At 37.7% G+C, this 18,887-nt stretch overlaps 1 protein-coding gene across 1 annotated transcript; it reads left to right on the top strand.

Annotated features, from left to right (window-relative positions):
- Positions 1 to 286: 286 nt before the first annotated feature.
- DCLRE1A (DNA cross-link repair 1A) lies at positions 287 to 18,847 on the top strand. The gene is made up of 9 exons (XM_009277884.1): positions 287 to 965; positions 2,534 to 4,105; positions 6,047 to 6,180; positions 7,363 to 7,481; positions 9,184 to 9,327; positions 10,253 to 10,398; positions 11,451 to 11,605; positions 17,797 to 17,938; positions 18,589 to 18,847. Exons 1-9 carry the CDS (start codon positions 548 to 550, stop codon positions 18,753 to 18,755), a joined length of 2,997 nt encoding a protein of 998 aa, XP_009276159.1. The 5' UTR covers positions 287 to 547; the 3' UTR covers positions 18,756 to 18,847.
- The last annotated feature ends 40 nt before the right edge of the window (positions 18,848 to 18,887 follow it).

Below are 18,887 nucleotides of genomic sequence, written 5' to 3'. Positions count from 1 at the left end.
GGTGGGGGCGGGAGGCTGCGGGGGGGCAGCCGCCCTCGGTGCCCGCGGCGGGACCCGCGGCAGCGCCGTGCCGGCGTCGGCCTTCGCCGTGTGGTGACTCCCGGCAGCGATCCCGTAGCTGAACTCTTCGTCGTTTTCTTTTAAAATCTTCCTACTTGGGGGCAGCGAGGTGGCAGTCAGGGGAGCGGGTCTGGCTGGGCTTCACCTTTCGAGGCCGGGTTTGGTGCTTACGAGAGGGATAGCTGAAGGAAATGGCTCACCCTGCAAGTCTTTCTGCATCATACAGGCTCGGGTTTTGTTTAACAGGAGTAATTACAAATATTCAAAGAGATGCTCATTAAATTATTTTTAGGGTAGGATCCACCATGCTTCTGTCCCGTCACGGACTGCTGTTTGGTTTGTGGCCCAGTGTTGCTTTTTTAAAATGGAGTTCAGGTGCTTTTCTTCAGATAGTGAAGGGGGGAGGGAAGAGAAAACATATTAGCGTAAGGAAAGATAAATTTGTGAACTGTTGCTTAAAAGCAAGGAGAATATTTCATGTGTTGCCATGTCTGAAGATGCTTTATTCGAAGAGGACATTTGGGAATACAAATCCATTAGGAAGCAAAAGCATCAGAGTAATTCAGAGAGCATCTCTACACCTGTGCAGAAAGTAAGTGATGGCAAGTGCAGGCCGAAAAGAAAGAGAAATAGAAGTAAAAAAATATCCGTAGAAAAAACTGATACGCTTCAGAAAACTGAGCAGAGATCAAGGCCAAATCAGGATGTAGATCAATGTAAAGATGACAGTAGTGTGCACTCCCAGGAAAGTGTGAGTAGCCTGACCGAACAGAGCTCACAAAATACAAAGCCCGTTCATGATGGATACTGTCCAAGCTGCCAGATGCCTTTCTCTTTGCTATTGGTCCAGACACCTCGATGGCATGTTGCTGAATGTTTGGATACTCCAGGATCCATTGGAAAAGGTATGAATAGAGTAAGAAAAAAGCCTTCAGATAAAAGTTAAAGGCTCCTCACATAATGTTGCTGTAAACCTTGGTTTTCATACTTAGTTCAAAATCTGAGATGGTAGTTGGTATGATTTTTAGAATGCTATTACTGATAATTTATCAGTATTATTTTCGTATGAGATTTTGGTTCTTTGTGAAGAACATAGAAATCTGACATGAAAATCTCATACCAGAATCTAATCTCATGTAGAGTAGTGATAAAGATTCGTGGTTGTTTATCAAGCTCCAGTTCTAGTAGTTTATTGGAGAAATTGAAGGTGTGTATTTACCATCTTAAAATAATGGAACCTGTTTCAATTACTAAGTCAGTGTCAGCAAAAAAACCTCCTTCAATTAAGAGGCTACTACTTTTGACACTGAATTTCTTTCTCCCTAGATATAGATTTTATTATCCTGTATCTTGTTGCTGTGTGAGTTGTCCAGTTGTCTATGGGCAGTTGGAAGCTGAAATCAGTCTGTTAGGCTAATTTACTTGAAATGTTAGCCCCTGATCCAGTATGCTTTAGAAACTTCATATAGAATTATACATGAACATTCCTGTATCATAAGACAACACAGTTTTGTTTTGAGTTGTGTACGAGAGGAATAAAACTGACTCATTCCAATTGCTAGTTTCATGCGGGGAAATACTATGTCTGAATAGATCCAGGTATCCAGCTTATGTTCTTAATACACCTCATAACTTTTGAAAAACAGAAAGCATACAGTCAGGAAACTTGAGTAAAGGCTGTTTAGGTAACACAGTCACTTTTCTTTTTGTATCTTTGTAACTTTCCTTAAAGTTTCGTCTTCAGAACAATGAAATGTGAGCCCTTTAATCCCGATTTTGGCAGTAGTTTTAACTTAAGGCAGATGTGTTAACACCTCATTTCCATCTCTTACTCCCATAATTAACATATGAAAAATCCATCTGATTGATTTGTGCATTCATCTCAAAATCCTCAAAAGTTAGGCTAGCAAACTCTCAACAAAAAAAGGAACAGCCACAGCCATTTTGCTGGCATCTGAATCCTGAATAGTTTTTTCACATAAGTAAATACATGACTTTTTGGTTTTTTAAAATTTAATGTGTAACCCAGAAGACAATTTGAAATGGAATTTCAGGTTGATTCAGAACCGAGATTTGGTTTGTTTAGAAACATGTCTGCTGGCCTTTTCTGGTGCTACTGCTCTCCGCTCATTGCTTGCATGTGAGACAGTTCTAAACTAGAAGCCATATGATTACATTAGCACAGTATTGAAACAGGGGTAAGTACTCTTGTTGTTAGAGGGCTGTATTAATTCAGGCATAGTGCTGTATTAGCAGCAGCTGTTTGATTTAGGTTGGAAGCATTCTCATTTCTAGCCAGCTCAGGGCAGGAGGTCTCGGCAGCTTGAAAATTACTTTTTACTTGTGCCTTCCAATAGCTGCATTTATAAGAAAAAGCTTTTAAATTGTGTCATGTGTGATTTTTATTTTGAAAATATATGCCAACCATATTTGCAAATATATTGACGTTGCTTCTGTTTAACTGTGTTCATAGAGTGTCCTGATGGTTTACTGTGCACTTCCACCATTCCATCCCACTACAAGCGCTATAGCCATTTTCTACTTGCAGCAAGCAGGGCAGGAGATTATCTTGTAAACTCTTCAGCAAACGCTTTGGAGAGGAAGGTGACATATTCTACTGCTGCAAAGCCCAGCTGTTCCCCAAGTCACGTAGAGGAAACTTCACAGAACGAGAAACCATCTAATAATGTAAAAAATGTCCCAAATGATGACTGTACGTTGATGGTACCGAGTTCACCGCAAATGAAGTCTATAAATATAATCAGTGAAAGTACTTCCTCTTTTGCAGATGTTCAAAAGCTTCAACAGACATGTCAGCTTACACAGACCATAGATAACAGTTGTAAATTTGAATTTTATGACTTTGCATCCTCTCAAGAAAGTGGAACAGGAGAAGATCTGTGTAGTCAGAAAGATACAAGTCAGCCAAGTCTACTACAGTCAAAAGCTGACTTCAGTGACTGTGAAATTTCTTATTCTCCTCTGAGTACTTTTGAGGAAAGTGAGGAGGAAACTGAGGAAGAGGAGAAGAAAGTGAAAATATCACAAAATAAATTATTCGAAGTCCAGAACTTTGAAGGTGAAGAATCTAATTCTGTGGTGTTTACCACATGTGATGGAGTTTTCTTACAGCAGAAGCCTCAGTATGAGCATATCAAAATGGGAAATTTCATAATTAAAAAACCCCACTGTGAGGAAGTAAATACATTGAACCATCTGGATCATAGTGTAAAAACTGTTTCTCAGAGTCACGTGAACAGCAAGTTCTGTAATTCAGCATGTGTAGATAATCAGCATCAGCAAGAGGCGCTAGCCAGCGGATCCTCTTTTCCTTTTAATTGCGAGGAGGTTGAACAGCCAGAATTGATTTCCTCTGCTGCTAAAGCAGGTAACACAGAGTCAGAAGATACTGGTGCTTGTGCTTGGGATTCTGCATACATGAGTTTTACTGAGACGTCATCACTGCTAGTCAGAGAAGGTGCTGGGTCTCTTCTGACACAGAAAAGTAACATTTTGAGGGACCCAAGTAACATTTTAACTAACACAGAAAAAATGACTGCCAATGCAATTGAAAAAACAGCTTGCCAGCAGAGTTTGCAGTCAGTAGTGAAGAAAGAAGGAAATCATAATACAGCTGCTGTGTGCTTTCCCAGCCCCATCTCTAAAACAGCGTCATCTCTTTCTTTAGCAAGTATGAATGCCAAATCCAGTTCTGCCAAAGAACTTAAACAAATGGACATTGGTGTTTTCTTTGGGTTAAAACCCAAAGTAAAAGAGGAGAGCAAAGGAGAGACTCGTTTGAGTGAAGGAAAGCAGATATCAAGTTCAGTAACTCCCAATGGAAAGAGGGCCAGACAGCTAAAAAGGAAAGCTGAAGGGTCTATGGAAGATGTAGAAGCAGTTATAGAAAGTTCAAGTAAAAATGCAGCCTTGGCAGATGTAAGTTCTGGTGGCCAACGAAGGTGGAGAAAAAAATTTAAAGAATTACCTACTACAGGTGAAGGAACAAGAAAAAAACACTGCCCTTTCTACAAGAAAATACCAGGTGAGAGATAACTTTTGCTTTTTGTAGAGGTTAACTAATTTTGGCTTGAGTGTTGCATTTTTTTTCCTAATTGTAGGCTTCAGTATTCTCCACTCTTCATAACCATTTAGACTGCAGCTCATAATGAATTTTTTTTCCTTCATCTAATATGATAAAATCTTGTGTAGGTGCAGATCTCCAGAAGAAGGTGATTGCAGAACCAGAGTCAGTAATGGCTTCATCAATGAAGTACAGTGAAATCGTTATCTCGGGAAAATTATTTCAAGGACTGACTTCTGCACATTTTTTACAGAGTAAAAAACATAAGCAGTATTGAAAGATGGATCTACTTTCTTAAATGATTTTGAATATATCCCTTGTTAATATTCACTCCTAATTCCTGAATTTAATCTTTTACATTGCTTCAATTGTGCCTGAAAATAGGGCTGTCAATAGCAATTACTTCCTTACACTAAGTTAAAAAAATTGAGTTTAATTTTGTATTTGAAATTCATGAGTATTGGAAATATGAAGTACTACAACTGTGAAAACAAAGAAGTGAAAACCAAGCAGAAGAATTTAGCTAAGGAAACAGCCAAGAATTTCTCAGAATCTCCTCAAGCAATTACATAAAATATAGGATGATGGATCAGTGGCTTTAAAAGCTTCAAATCCTCACAGTTCTGTTTACCACTAAAGGACTGTCTTAGTCTTAGGTAGATATTTGAGGAAGCCAAATAGAAATACATTAGTGATCCCAAGTGCCAAGCTCCTGCTTGAAGGCTGACCTGTAAGTCTTTGTGGGGTTATATCAGTATCCTGGGTTCCATGGGCTTAGAGAATTTTCCATATACAGTAAATTTGAAGAGCAGACTCCTATGCCTACAATGCAATTTTAAAGTTGCTTTGTTATTATCTATATTATCTTTGTTCTGAATTTTGTTACTACATTTGAAGTATATTTGACTGTATTTTCTCTGTTACTAATGATATGTATTTATCCCCATGGCCTAGTATAATGCAGCCTCCCTGAAGTTTTGAGTCTGGTACCTCTCAAACACTTGGGGATTTTTTGGTTGGTGATTTTTAATTAGCAGACTGCTATGGTTTTTTGGAGTTGCAAATACTTGAAGTTCTGGCCTCAAATAAGTAGATCTATTTCTAGTTCTCCTAGAAGATCTGGGAAATTTGCGTAACATAAAATGAAAAATATTTGAGTGCCACCAGATGAATTAGTTCTGTGCGCTATTTGGTGGTTTTAAGAAAGTATAAGCCAATGTGAAAGGACCATTTGTCAGTATGTTTGCATTTTAAAAAAATTACATTTGCAGGGAAAAGGGCTATCTTCTATACAGCGGTCTTTATGCAACATCTTTATACAAACAGCACATCGCTGAAAGCATGCCATGGCAAATCAGTCACGTTTCATCTCAGCAGATATATTGGAAGACCCCAGATTGCTTGCTTGATAATGATACAGTAGCATGTTTTAAGAGGAATATTAAATATAGAATAATTGAAAAATTGCAGTTTAATCGCAAAATGCGTTTTGTTAAGCTGTAGTTACCTGTTTTATTTTGTGTTAAGGCATTGGTATTAGATTTTAATCTACGTGAACTTTCAAAAATACCAGCTGAATGCAGATAAATGTGTTTGATTTGCTTAACCAGTTGCCATCTGTATAGGATGGCAGCGGAGCAACAGATATTTGGGAGGCCTGTGAAAGTATTGGTGTGTGGACACTTTGTTAAATTTTTATTTTAATAAGTGAAAATCTTTTTTGTGACTGTTGACTCACACAAACCATGCTCATCTTTAAATGTTTCCTTCAACTGTATGCAGTGTAACTGTATTACCTTTTAATTTGAAAGAAAGAAAAAAGAACAAAAGGAACATCTAATCAAAAACTACTTCTGAACTATGCATGTTTACTGACTGGCTTCTCTTCTCTTTTTGCTGTAGAAACTGGTTTTACAGTTGATGCCTTCCAGTATGGAGAAATTGAAGGCTGCACAGCTTATTTCCTTACTCATTTTCACTCTGATCACTATTGTGGGCTAACAAAAAACTTTATGTTTCCAATCTACTGTAATAAGGTAAGGTTTTCCACGATTACTAGGTATTATCAAATCCATATGCAACTATAACCACTTTTCTACTGATGAAAGTAAATAGAAGATCAGAGGTTCCATTGTTGGGTCAGTTAGGCGCAGTGGATATGTGTAGGGGAATCTGGGTTTCCTTTGCAAGAAATTCTTACCCTGATTTGACTTATGAAGAAGATTAGTGAAACTTCCCTGTCTAGATACCATGAAAAAGTTCAGGTTTAAAAGGATTTGTGGAGGTCATATAGTCTGATCTCCTGCGCAATGTGGGTCTAACTTCGAAGTTAGATCAGACTGCAGAGAACCTTTGTCGGTCAAATTTTGAAAATAGGACAGATTCCACTACGTCTGCTCGCAACCTGTTGCAGTGCTTACTCACTCTGAATTTTTTTCCTAATATACAATTGAAATGTCCCTTTTTGCAAGTTGAGACTGTAGCTTGTTCTTTTTGTGTGCATCATGGAGAAGAATCTGGCTTCATCTTCTCTATAACTCTATTCAAGTGATGCAAGTCTGAAATTAGATTCCACTTAAGCCGTCTCTTCTCGACGTTCAGTAAATGGAGTTGTTTTAGCCTGGTCCTGTGTGTCGTGTGCTTCAGGCTGCTGAATGGCCAATATTGCCATTAGCTATTATATGTCCAACCAACTTTTCTTTACTCATAACGCAGTAGGGCATCTTGCGTAATCAACCCATCCAGAACCTGCATCAAAAATCTGTTTCTGATTTACTCTGGAAGTCTCCTAGAATGCTTGTGTCCCGTGTTGCCCTTCCAATAGGTGTTGGGGTGACTGCAGTCTCCCATGATAAGATCGAGGGCCTGTGACCTGGAAGTTTCTTCAGTTGTTTAAAGAAGGCTTTGCCCACCTCCTCTTCTTGACTTGGCAATCTGTAACAGATGTTATTCCTCCTTGTTTGCCTCCTCTCTGATTCCAATCCCTAACCTGTTGGCAGGCTTTTAAAAGTTTGCTTTTTTAAGACAGATTTTTTTCAGTTTGCTTTTTGAGAGGTGAAATGCTACTGAAAGGCTTGATTATACGCAGGATCTCATAGTTTCTCATAGTTTCTCTCTAAGCCAGACAGTCTGGCTTTGAGAGCCTTTGTTTCTAAAATAAACAAAGGCTTTTTTTAGATTTTGTTCCTATTCCATATTAAATCCTTTCCCTGTTACAGATAACTGGCAACCTGGTGAAGAGCAAACTTGGAGTCAAAGAGCAGTACATCCATGTGCTGCCAATGGACACAGAATGTATAGTGAATGGGATCAAAGTGTTGTTGCTCGATGCCAATCAGTATGTATCATTGCATTTGTTGTGGAATATTTGTATGTATAGAAAAAGATAAATAGCTGTAAAGATACAGTTTATGTTTTCATGACTTTTAGGTTTTGGTGGATCTGAAAAAATGAGGGTGAAAATAGTTCACATTCCTGGGTTGGCTTAGTAACATGCATTTTCACTTCAGAAGTGAATTAGGCATGTAGGAGCCTAAATTTCTTGCAAGTAGCTAGCTTTTGAAATAGGTGAATTATTTTTGAAAATGAAACAGGCTTTTTTGATAATTTTAGCTTAACTTTATTTTATTGGGTTGTAATGAGTATACATTGTTTACCACACATAGCTCCATAATTTTTAAGCCTGTTGAGAGGTTGAATGATTTTTATAGTGGTCTGGACACTTTAGTTTTTGGTAGTTGGGAACATCATAGATTTGATTATCAGATATGTTAGGTTTCTGTAGCTTCAACTGAAGATAGTGAAATCTTCAGCTAAAGAAAAATGTGGTACTTTGGATCCCAAGAGAGACAAAACCTAGCCCACATTTTGAAAGTTAAACTTTAAAGAAAAGCCTCTTGAAATGTGCAACAAGACTTCTACTGGATTCGGTGATAAAGGGTGAGATTTTTGTCCAGCATTACACTGGCACTGTGTGGTAATGATGGATTTAAAGTTCAGTAGCACCTGACTTCCAGCCCTGTGCTCTTGCTGTTCTGCCTCTTGGTACCTTTTTTGGCCATGGGCTAGAGGAAAAGTCCTTTCCCTGAAGTATGTATTGAAACACAGCACTGTGTCACAGCTGGTTTGAGTATTACTTATCTTAGGATTTGTTTATAGTCGGAGAGTTAAGATTCCATGAAATCCTTTGAGAACCCTTTCTGGGAATGAAGGAAGCCTTGTTGCTTATGTAATTTGGACACTTCTCATTTTTCCTGTTTGTCTCTCTGATCCCCTGCTTCAATTTAAAAGGCATATAAACCTTAGGTACAAAGTTCAACTTTTTGGAGAGTTCACCAATTCTGTCTGATTCATGCCAGTTTTTCCTTTTTTGAGATTTCATTTACCTTTTACAGATGATTCATGTCTGAAATAGTCCCACTCTGGTTTTCCAGTGTGAGCACTTGCCCTTCAGACAGCTTTGGCGAGGAATTGCAGAAGGTGCAATGGGTTTGCTGTGGCCAATAAGAGAATTATATTTATAACCAGGGAATTCTGGATGAAGGATAATGTTTAAAATCTGCAAATAGAATTTAAAAGGAAATGCTTCAGTAAGTCCTGCAGGAATAAAGATGCATCTGCAATAGTACAATTCTGTTGCTCCTGAATAAGAATGCTGCTTCTCTTTGGTGTGCTGTTTCCCCTTTAAATCAAGTAATAGAACCTCAGATTGCAACTGAGGCAGCATTTTTGTTGTACCTAGAAGGAGACAGAGCATCCCAAAAAGGCAGTTAATGCTTGATTACTTTACTGTTGGTGTGGGTTTTTTATTCCCTCCATCTTGACTGAGAACTCAAGTCTAGTTTGTCTGTGGCCATAAGGTTAGCTTTAGAGTTCCTTTAGAAATCAGGAATTTCTAGCTAAATTAGGCTGCATAGTCACTGTGATTTAAAATGCTGTTCTGCACACCTTCCTGCTACTGAAGAGTGTTGTATCTCCTAAGGCAGTTTATCAGTATAGAGTTCTAGCATAATTTGTATGGGGTTTTTTGTTTGTTTCAGTTGTCCAGGTGCAACAATGATCCTTTTCTGTCTACCTAGTGGAAATGTTATTCTGCACACAGGAGACTTCAGGGCAGATCCTTCTATGGAGCGCTACCCTGCTTTGATTGGTCAACAAGTCCACACCCTTTACCTTGATACCACGTAAGTTGTGTTTAATTTTTTTTTTTTTCAATATAACCCTCTTTTCAGTTTAGTAGACTTTATATGAACCAAATAAATGTAAGTATTAATGACATTACTGTTTTAACACTCGTTACCTCTATTTAGTGTTGAATAAAATTGGATATTTATTGAAAGTCCATGTATGTCTAGCTTGTTCATCTGTTATGCTGTTCCATGAAAGAATGAAAGTGGGTAGTGGAAAAGATGCTAAAGTATTTGCTGAGATGGCCTTATTATTTATAAGTGTTATTAAATTCTGGGTGTCAAAATTCATACATTGAGTGTTTGGCTCTAAAACAAGAGGTTCATGGAACGTTAGTTTTATGTGGATTCACCTCTGTTATGAAAAGGGGTGTGGGGGAATTCAAAGAGTGAAAGAATGCCAAGTGGTTAAATCAGTTGTCCAGGTTTTCATTAGACCTTTCTCTGACTCATGTAATTAAAATTGTTTTTCTGTGTATGATGACTAATGCCCAGCTGCAGTCTTTTATTTCTGTTCCATATGTTTCTGTGAACGAATAATGCCTTATGTTATGGTTTGTGTGCATGACAAAAAATAGACATAAGGATGTAATTAGTATGTGATACAAATATCTAGCTTGAAAGAGCACTTGGTATTTATAGAGGAAAAAAACTGCAGAATTGAGTGTCGGTGTCAGACAAGTGAATAGTTGTAGAGAAAAGACTGATACGTACTCAATGTAAATTTTATTGCAACAGTTTTATCTGGGCACCTCAGTGGTTTCTAATAAATAGATTGCAAGGAGACTGAAATTATATAGAAGGATGAGATCTTTTTCATTACTTTGTTATTGTATGCATGCAGTTTTGAGAGCCTTCTTGGTAAATTCAGATGTCTTCTATCTTGTGTAACAAAGTGGTGTATCTTGTTTCCTTGCCGCAGATACTGTAGTCCTGAATACACTTTTCCTTCTCAACAAGAGGTTATCCAGTTTGCTGTCAATACTGCCTTTGAGACAGTGACTTTAAACCCGCGTACTCTAGTTGTCTGTGGCACCTATTCCATTGGAAAAGAGAAAGTTTTTTTAGGTATGTAAAAGAAGTGTACTGCATCAAATAACTAAATAAATACCTAAGTCAGTGTTAAAAGACCTTTTTCTTGAAGATGTAAAGGGTTACTTAGTCTTGATGGTCAGATATTGTGTAAAGAAATTAAATGTATTTAATAATCCTACTGCTAGTTTTTTAGTTTTCTAATACAAGTTTTAACTTTCTGAAAGAAATATTTTTCTGGCATGTTTACAAACCCCCCGAATATACAGAAGGCCAGTTTGGATACTAGATGAATGAACCTGTTTGTTTGATTGTGGTGAGAAATTTGCTAATGGCAATTAAAAAAACATAAATGAGGTCTTTATGACATTTTTGGTGCTAATAATGTCATGTTGTCCAGAAACAGCAAAGGGATATAATTATTCTTAAACTTCTATTTTGCTAACAGTTTTTCCTTCCAGGTTTATATTACGTATTTTCCTAAATATTTATAGTAATCAGTTTTAATGAAATCAATTTTAACAAAGCATTCCCCAAACTAAAACACATCTTTTCTGACTTCATGATAATCTTGTGTGCTATGCTTCACTCGGTTGCAGCATTAGGAACCAACATGATTGCTCAAATGTATACTCTAGAGCAGGCAGCTGTGTACAATTTGTGCTTTTGAGTATATTTAAAGTCATCAATACAAGATTGACTTTCACTGAAATTTAGTCTGTCTAAGGGCTGTTTGTCGCATATTCCAAAAACTTCACGTTTGTGGCTTCTTTGAAATAAATACCAGTTCATCTCGGTAACATTCTACCGAAGAAACATGACTTAGAACTTATCAATGTACTTCTATTCTTCTCTTTCCAATTGTCATGCACAATTCTGGTGCTAAAACATAGGAGCCAGAGTTTACCCCCAGCCATTACAGGTTTCTCTTCTTCATTTTAGAATATGAAACACTGTATCCTGTTGAATATGGATTTTTTTCACTAGTAAAAATGATCCAGTGCAATAATTAGGAATATCTCCCAAACATGCAAAAAATGAACTCTTATAATTTTCTTCATCTGATTTCTTCCCAATTAATCCTAAAGCAATTGCTGAAGTTCTGGGCTCAAAAGCAAGTGTGTCCCGTGATAAGTACAAAACACTGCAGTGCTTGGAGTCAGCAGCTGTTAACTCCCTCATCAGTGTGGACTGGGATGGTACTTTGCTTCACGTTCTTCCCATGATGCAAATTAATTTTAAGGTAAGTTCAGAAAATATACTCTGTTGATTAACCTGCTGGCTAATCTTACTGTTGGCTCCTCCCAACCGGTGTTGTGTTTGGTGCTTTTTAACCTCTTGTCAGATCATATTTATTTAGTAAAGTTTTGACATGTAGCAATACATTGAAAATGAAATGCAATTAAACATTAATATCTGTCTCCAAACATGATGCACAGAAAGTGTAATTTCACTTCAGTGCGGTGCTTGTACAAGATAAGATGAGGTTTGTTCAAAGGCTTGCTCTTTGTGGGCCTTTTTGAAGTAGATTTATGTAATGACTGCAGGGTCTGTCCTATTAGCAATTAATATATTGTGACATGGAGTCCCTGTTTTCAGCCTGTCTTTTACCTGGTATGATGTAGGAAAAGACAAAGGATTTTCTGCCTGTGAGTCTCTCTGTTTTGAGGCAGACTGTGAACATGGCCAACTTCCAGTCTGGTGTTTGATAAAAAAGGAACAGGGTTCTCCACGTTCCTCTCAGTTCAACTTCCATGTATGTATAATCATATTTTCATCTTTCAAAAGAATATTCTCTCTCCTTCTGTGCTGAAGATTTACATGGAGGTAAGGACACTTGAAAATCAATGAAGACTCACACATAAACAAATACACACATTGAGTGAATTGAAGGACACTTCATATATGTACATGCTTTAGTATTTCCACGCAATCTTCTCTGATATTTGTAGCAAAAGCAAGTAAACCAGTTTATTTTAAGACATTGTTTCATTTAAGTTGACTTCAAATGCACGTTTCAGTCGAGATCTGAGGCAGCGTGTTTTTGTTGTTGAGAGTTTTTGAGGGAATTTGTTAGGAAAGGTGACAGATTCCTGGGGGGAAAGAAAGTTTTTCTAAATAGACTACAAAATACAAAATGGCATTAAGGCAAAGCAGCAGGCTCTAGATTAAAGGTAACCTGGAAGAAAAAGAAAAACAGTGGTCGCTTATGCCTTACAGACTTGGATTCATTTTCCTGCTTTGCTTCAGGCCTGCTGTGCCATCTCAAGCAAATCCTTCAGAGCAAGATGGTATTTAGCTGCAGGACCAGTCAAGGTCAGAGTTGACCTAAAAAGGAGAAAAAGAGGCTATACGATTTGGATGGGAGCTGCAGGAGATAGAACTTAATATCTTAATGTTTTAATGTTGTTCTATAATCTTTTCCATGGTGGGGCAGAAAATGAGTAATGGAAATGTGTATGGATTTATTTTTAATGTGTTGTGTTGTCTTAAACAGTAATATATTTTAGTTTCTTCTGCAGATTTTTGGGTTGTTATGTGATTCTGCTGTCACGTGTCCCAGCGTGTATGGCGTACTCACGTAGCTGGACGTTCAGGCAGAGGATGTGGTTATACAACAAGGGTGTCTAGACAGCCTTACTTCTCAGAGGGAAGCAGTTCTATCATGTGCAGGGTCTCATCTCTGAGAACAGGAGTTTCTAGACAAATCTATAGCGTGCCAGAAGCGATGCCTGGATGCTGGAAGGGGCCAGGACAGGTTAAAGGCACAGTGATCTAGTGGACAAGAGTCCTGGTGTAACAGCCATGGCCCTCTGTACTGGGGCTTTGACTTCATGTGTGAAGTTGTTGGAATGTGGTCTCATGCTATCATTAGTAATTTTGTGTCCATGTAAGTTAGGCATGCTAGGTAGACTTCCAGAGTGCTAAACATCCAGTAGCTAGATGAACGCCCAGGTGGAATGTACTATCAGTAAAATGTGGAGAATGTTAAATGCTTAAAGATGAGTTCATGTGACCACTTATGTTATTTCTGCTCCAGCAGAATCAGTAAACACGACCTCAGAAAAGACAGTATTTTTGAGAATAAACTATCCGATCACTTGTAAGCTCATTCTAGTTAAAGAATGATGAATGATATCATCCTGTTTTTACAGGCCATGTAAATGTTGATGTCATCATCTCCAGTTGCATGTTTTTGTCTTCTGCTGGATTATACAGGTTTTGTCCTGAATTACTGGCTCATTACTGGGAAAGCCAGAATTTTTTAGTGATCCTCATCACTAAATGCCAGTGCCTTCATTATCTTCTGGGTTCCTCCTACCTCTTCTGTTTTATTTGATCCCTAGCCCCACTGAAAAACACAACCCTACTTCTTAATTTGGGCTAATTTCCTGCTCGTGTAGTTTCAGCTGCGAACCTACAAATCCGTGAAATCCTTATGGGAGTTTTCTCAGTCAAAAACTCAGATTCAGTCCTTATTTAGTAAATTGAGTGCATCTGTGATCTTGTCCATCAGTTGCCTTTTTTTTAGTAGAATGCAGATAGTCAAACCCTGATGGTATATTACAGTATCTCCTAGAAGCCCCAGTTTTATACCCTTTTTTCCCCTGTTATGCTCTTTACTAATAGAAAACAAACCAAACCTGGCTGTGCTCTAGGCTTGATAGTTTTAAGAACTGTAGCATAATTCTGCCTTTTATTATTGAAAAACTTCTCTGGTCTGTTTCTAGATAAAGAAGAAAAAAAAAGCTGCATAAGCTACATGTGCTTACAACTGAAGCCTAGTTTGCGGTAACTGTTGATAAAACTGTACTTGCCCAAGGAAGGCTTCCATGTTTCCATAGCTGACTGCTCCCAAGACTAAATCTGGATGCCCACAGCTTTCCTTTCTACCCCGAGTAGAAAGGAAATGAGTTCATTGTTTTGAGATGCTCCTGCATATGCTTTCTTGTTCACAGGCTTTCTGCTGTGATCGGGGGCTTTTTATTTTCCTGATCATTGAGTCACCAGATTGCTGGAAAATGTTATAATTTTTTTTATAAAACTGATATTTTTTTGCATACCTATTCAGGAATTTTAGAAGTATTTTTGCAGTCTCTGTTGTGAATATTTTTTTCCTTTTGGTGGCATTGTCCAGCTGTTTAATTCCAGTTTTGGGGCTATCTGAAATCTGCTTTTCTCCATGTTGATTTTCAGGAGTAATATCAAGCATGTTTTTTCGTTTTGGAGTCAGCTGTTTTATTATTTGTGAACAACTAGCTTAGCTGTTCATGTATGATTTATAAACACTGTATTGATTCAGCAGAGAGCATCATTCACCTAAAAGCCACAGGCGCTTAGAAAGTACAGAAACCTCTCTCTGTCTTTCCCCTAGTTACCAGAGTTTTAAGATTAACGTTGGTATCTTCTGCTTGGAACTGGAGCAAACAAAAATGAATAGTGACCATAATTGTGTTAAATCCACTATGAAAAACAGGTGGATCAGTGAATTTTTTTTGACAGGTTGAAGCATGATTTTTGTAAACCCACAGCATCCTCAGAATATGTGCTATACCCTCGATTTTCATTTGACCGAAGACTTGGTGACAATAATGTATGGTGTTTCCCTTTTCTGCCTGAGCTGTCTGTGTCAAAATGTGCACGTTTCTATACAAACGCAGCCACAGTGAGGGAAACTGTGCTACCTGACTTGAATGTTTCCATTGCTTTTTATCTTCAAACATTTATTCGAATATTGAATTCTGGGCAATTTTCTATCGCTGCATCAGGAGTTGCATCATTGTCCCAAAAATCTGTTGAAGAAACAAGTTCAAATTTGAGAAGAAAGCGTATCTTTTCTGCTTTATAAATCCATATAGATAGTCTTGATCGGTAGTTAGGATGAAAGCAGTCCTATTCATGATAGCTGGCCAGGTATCACCAGACTTGATGTGTTTTATCTAGGCCTTATGACTGCCCCCTTGAAAAGAACCAGTACTTCAAATGAGAGTTTGGCTAAGATGTGTGGAGTCTGAAGGGTAAAACTAGAAAGAACAAGCCGTAGGGGATCAGAGGCAGCGAAAATACAGTGGCAGAGGAATAAGGTTTTTGTGTTGTCATATTGGTGTTGGATTCGATGGCGTTCTTTCTGTTAATTTGTTTTTTTCCTATGTATAGCTCTGGCTTTCTTGAGGAGTTTGTTTATTAGGAGTTGGTATCGAACTTTCTTCAGGTGCTGCCTGGGTCAAAAGTGAGATGACATGCTCTAGATTCGTGCTCTGGATATTCTTAATGGATAACACTTACATAAATTAAAAAAATATTTATAATTTTTATTTGTGTCATTTTTAAATTAAAATATTTATAAAAATAAAACATTGATTGCTACAATATTGCAAGTGGACTTGATATATGAAAAGGAAAGGTTTAAAAAAAAAAAAACAACCCTCGAAGAGATGCGGGACTCCACTGCAATACTTAGTTTTACTCCAGTAAAATACAGGGGTTGCTGTGTGTACTGATGAATAGCTCTTCTTGAATAAGCCAAATGAGTTTAAGTGGTGTTAGGGCTGATTGTAAATTAACTCGTGTTAATTGTAAATTAATCGTGTTTGAGTCTTCTCATACCTTATGGAATCTGTTTGCATGTACTGCTGACTTCAGTGACACTGTAGATAACAGGCTGTCATGGTAATTGAAGGAAGTAGATTTAGCAATGGAATATAACTTACATTTTAAAAGGATGAAGGTATAGAACAGTGTTGGCTAAAGAAATAAAAGAAGAAATTGGAATGTGTATTTAGTGGATTTGTTATAAATAAACACTGTAGTTTGTTTTGTGAAAAGAGGCCATCTTTTCTAAAATGCATGCATGGTTCTCTTGCAACAAACAATTTTTTGTGACAGTCAAAGACTGAGGCTTCTGCCACTCAAATACACAGTGGAAGATCTCCAGAGAACTGGTGTCTTCGGGTCTGTGCACCTCCTTTATGTTGCTTAGCTCAGTAATCTCTTGTACTAGCATTGAGGTGAGATTTTCAAAAGTGCCTGTGATTGAAATGCACAAATAATTTTTTATGAGATTGAAATTGCATCCTTAATGTGAATGTTGCATACTTGATTTATAATAAAATTGGAAAGCCGATTAGCATTGGTTAATATAATCACTGTATTTGAAGTACTGTATTTAGATTTCATTAGAGCAAGGGGAGCAAATATGTGAATTATTACCTTAAGCTATGTTAATCTTCCTAAAATGAAGTGTGAAGGAGAATTAGACTGCTACAGTTGTATCTTTAATCTAGTGAAGACTGAACATTTGCAGTGTATTAACAGCCCTGGCAGCTAGCCATAATTCCTGTTGCTGAATGAAACGTGTGTTGTGGTAGGGTTTTTTTGTTGTTCTTTAATGTGCCCAGTTTGATGGATTCAGTGTGTTGCTACGGGACATTGTACTGAAGGTGCTATTAAACGTGGCAGTGTCACAGGCAGCTTTCCGCTTCCCTGCTTAATAGTTTTGAAGTATCTGACAGGTTAGTTAGTGTTCTGTCACAGCCTATCTATCCCCCTCTCCCCACCTTTTTATGATCAGTCTTTATATCAGCAGCAGGAAGAGAAATACAAAATAAAGTTTGTGATTTTGAGTTCTATCATCTTGTAGGGCTTTAAAATGGAGAATGTGCCTTTAAGATTTTATACAGGACACATGAAATTGATTTTCTGTTTTTGGTTTGAAATAATACCGACTTCACTTTAGCCAGGAGTAGGATTGTACATTCCTTATACTTCCCTCTCATTCTTTTCCCGATCCTAGTTTAAACAACATAGAAGGCTAACTTAGCCAACTTGGAAACTTTTTCAAGCTAATTTTTTTTAGAGTGAAGAGATGAGAGGTGGTTTCCTTCCTATCATGAACGGAGATGTGGTAAAATATGGTTTAGTGCTTAGAGCAATACTCAACTCACGCACTGGCTTGCTGCAATTTTTTGGGTAGTTCACTTAATCTCTGAGCGCTTCTGGGCATAAGCAGATGTCAGGATGTTAGTGGCACTTTAAATTAACCAGATGATTTTGCACTGAAGCAGGCTTTCACCATTTTTTATCACCACTCAGCTGCACGAGTGCTGACCTCCAGCTGAGAGGAGGAAATGAATGACTTAGGGGGCAAGATCTGTAAGAAGATGTGATTATGCCTTATGTGTTCTGATCTGTAACGCGTAGCTGTTTGTATATGCTTATTCAGATGAAGCAGTTGAGATCCTAAAGTACAAGGTGCTCTGCAAATGTAAATATTTATCATTAATAATTTCAAGGCCGATGGTATTTAAAATAAAAAAGTTCATATCAAGACATGAAAATAAAATTTAGTCTGAAGTTTCTCCATCGTGAAATCTCCAACCTTTAGATTAATGAGGTATTTAATAGGATTCAGTATATGCTATATTCTTTTCACAGGGCTTGCAAGATCACTTGAATAAGTTTTCTGAAAATTTTGATCAAGTTCTGGCTTTCAAACCTACTGGGTGGACCTACTCTGATTCATGCCTCTCTCTGGTGGATATCAAACCTCAGACAAGAGGAAGGATCACCATATATGGTATAAGAGTGGTAAAGATTCAGTGCATTTAGTTTTGTGTGGATGGTTTTCATATTTTTATTCTGGAAACTCCTACCGTTCATTGTAACCAATGCTTTTTCTGATACCTCGTTGAGAAAGTGAACAGATGGATCTCTCCAGGAGAGATCTGTGAACTGAGTAATCGAGAACACTGTAAATGCAGATTTTTACATACATTTTGCTCCTGTCCTCCTCTTGCAAATAAAGACTTTTATCTGGTATATGTAGAGACTTCAGGGGTGAAATCTTGGCGCGACTGATGCTGGTGGCAGTGCAGTTCCAGAGCCAAGATTTCATTCCATACTTCACTCGTGAGAGACTGTGGGTCTTCCTCTTCCTCTCAGTTCGTATTGGTGGGTGGAGTTGAATCTCTTAAAATTTTAACATTCATTTAACCAAATGCTTGGTGTCGCTCAATTTGCGCTGATGAATGACTTGGTAACTTAATCCAAGGTAGTTTTTCCAGAAGGAAAATCTCAGTTTTCATTTTACCTTAGCTATAAATTTTAGATCTCCAATATGAATTAAAAAAAAATTATCTGAAGTATTTCTTAGCTGGAAGGCTTGCAAAAGTATTTTGGCAAGAAGCTAAGTAGACTGACAGATGGCTGTGATTTGTTTCATTTCAGGGATTCCTTACAGTGAACACAGCAGTTACCTGGAAATGAAGCGTTTTGTTCAATGGTTGAAGCCACAGAAAATCATCCCCACTGTAAATGTTGGTGACTGGAGAGCCAGAAGCTTGATGGAGAAGCATTTTAGAGACTGGATGATTGAGGGCAGTAGGCACAAATAAATATAAGGAAGAATGTATATTTCAAAGGAGGTAGGCTGGAGTGGGAATTGTGAGTTCTATTTAACTCCTTTTTCCATGGAGCTTTCTTTAGGGAGGACTAAGCTGCCATTCTCCTGAGAGAGCAGAATTTGG

This window comes from Aptenodytes forsteri, unplaced genomic scaffold (assembly GCF_000699145.1).
Source record: "Aptenodytes forsteri isolate BGI_AS27 unplaced genomic scaffold, ASM69914v1 Scaffold15, whole genome shotgun sequence".
Lineage (NCBI taxonomy): Eukaryota > Metazoa > Chordata > Aves > Sphenisciformes > Spheniscidae > Aptenodytes > Aptenodytes forsteri.
This window is presented reverse-complemented; position numbering and strand designations above follow the sequence as displayed.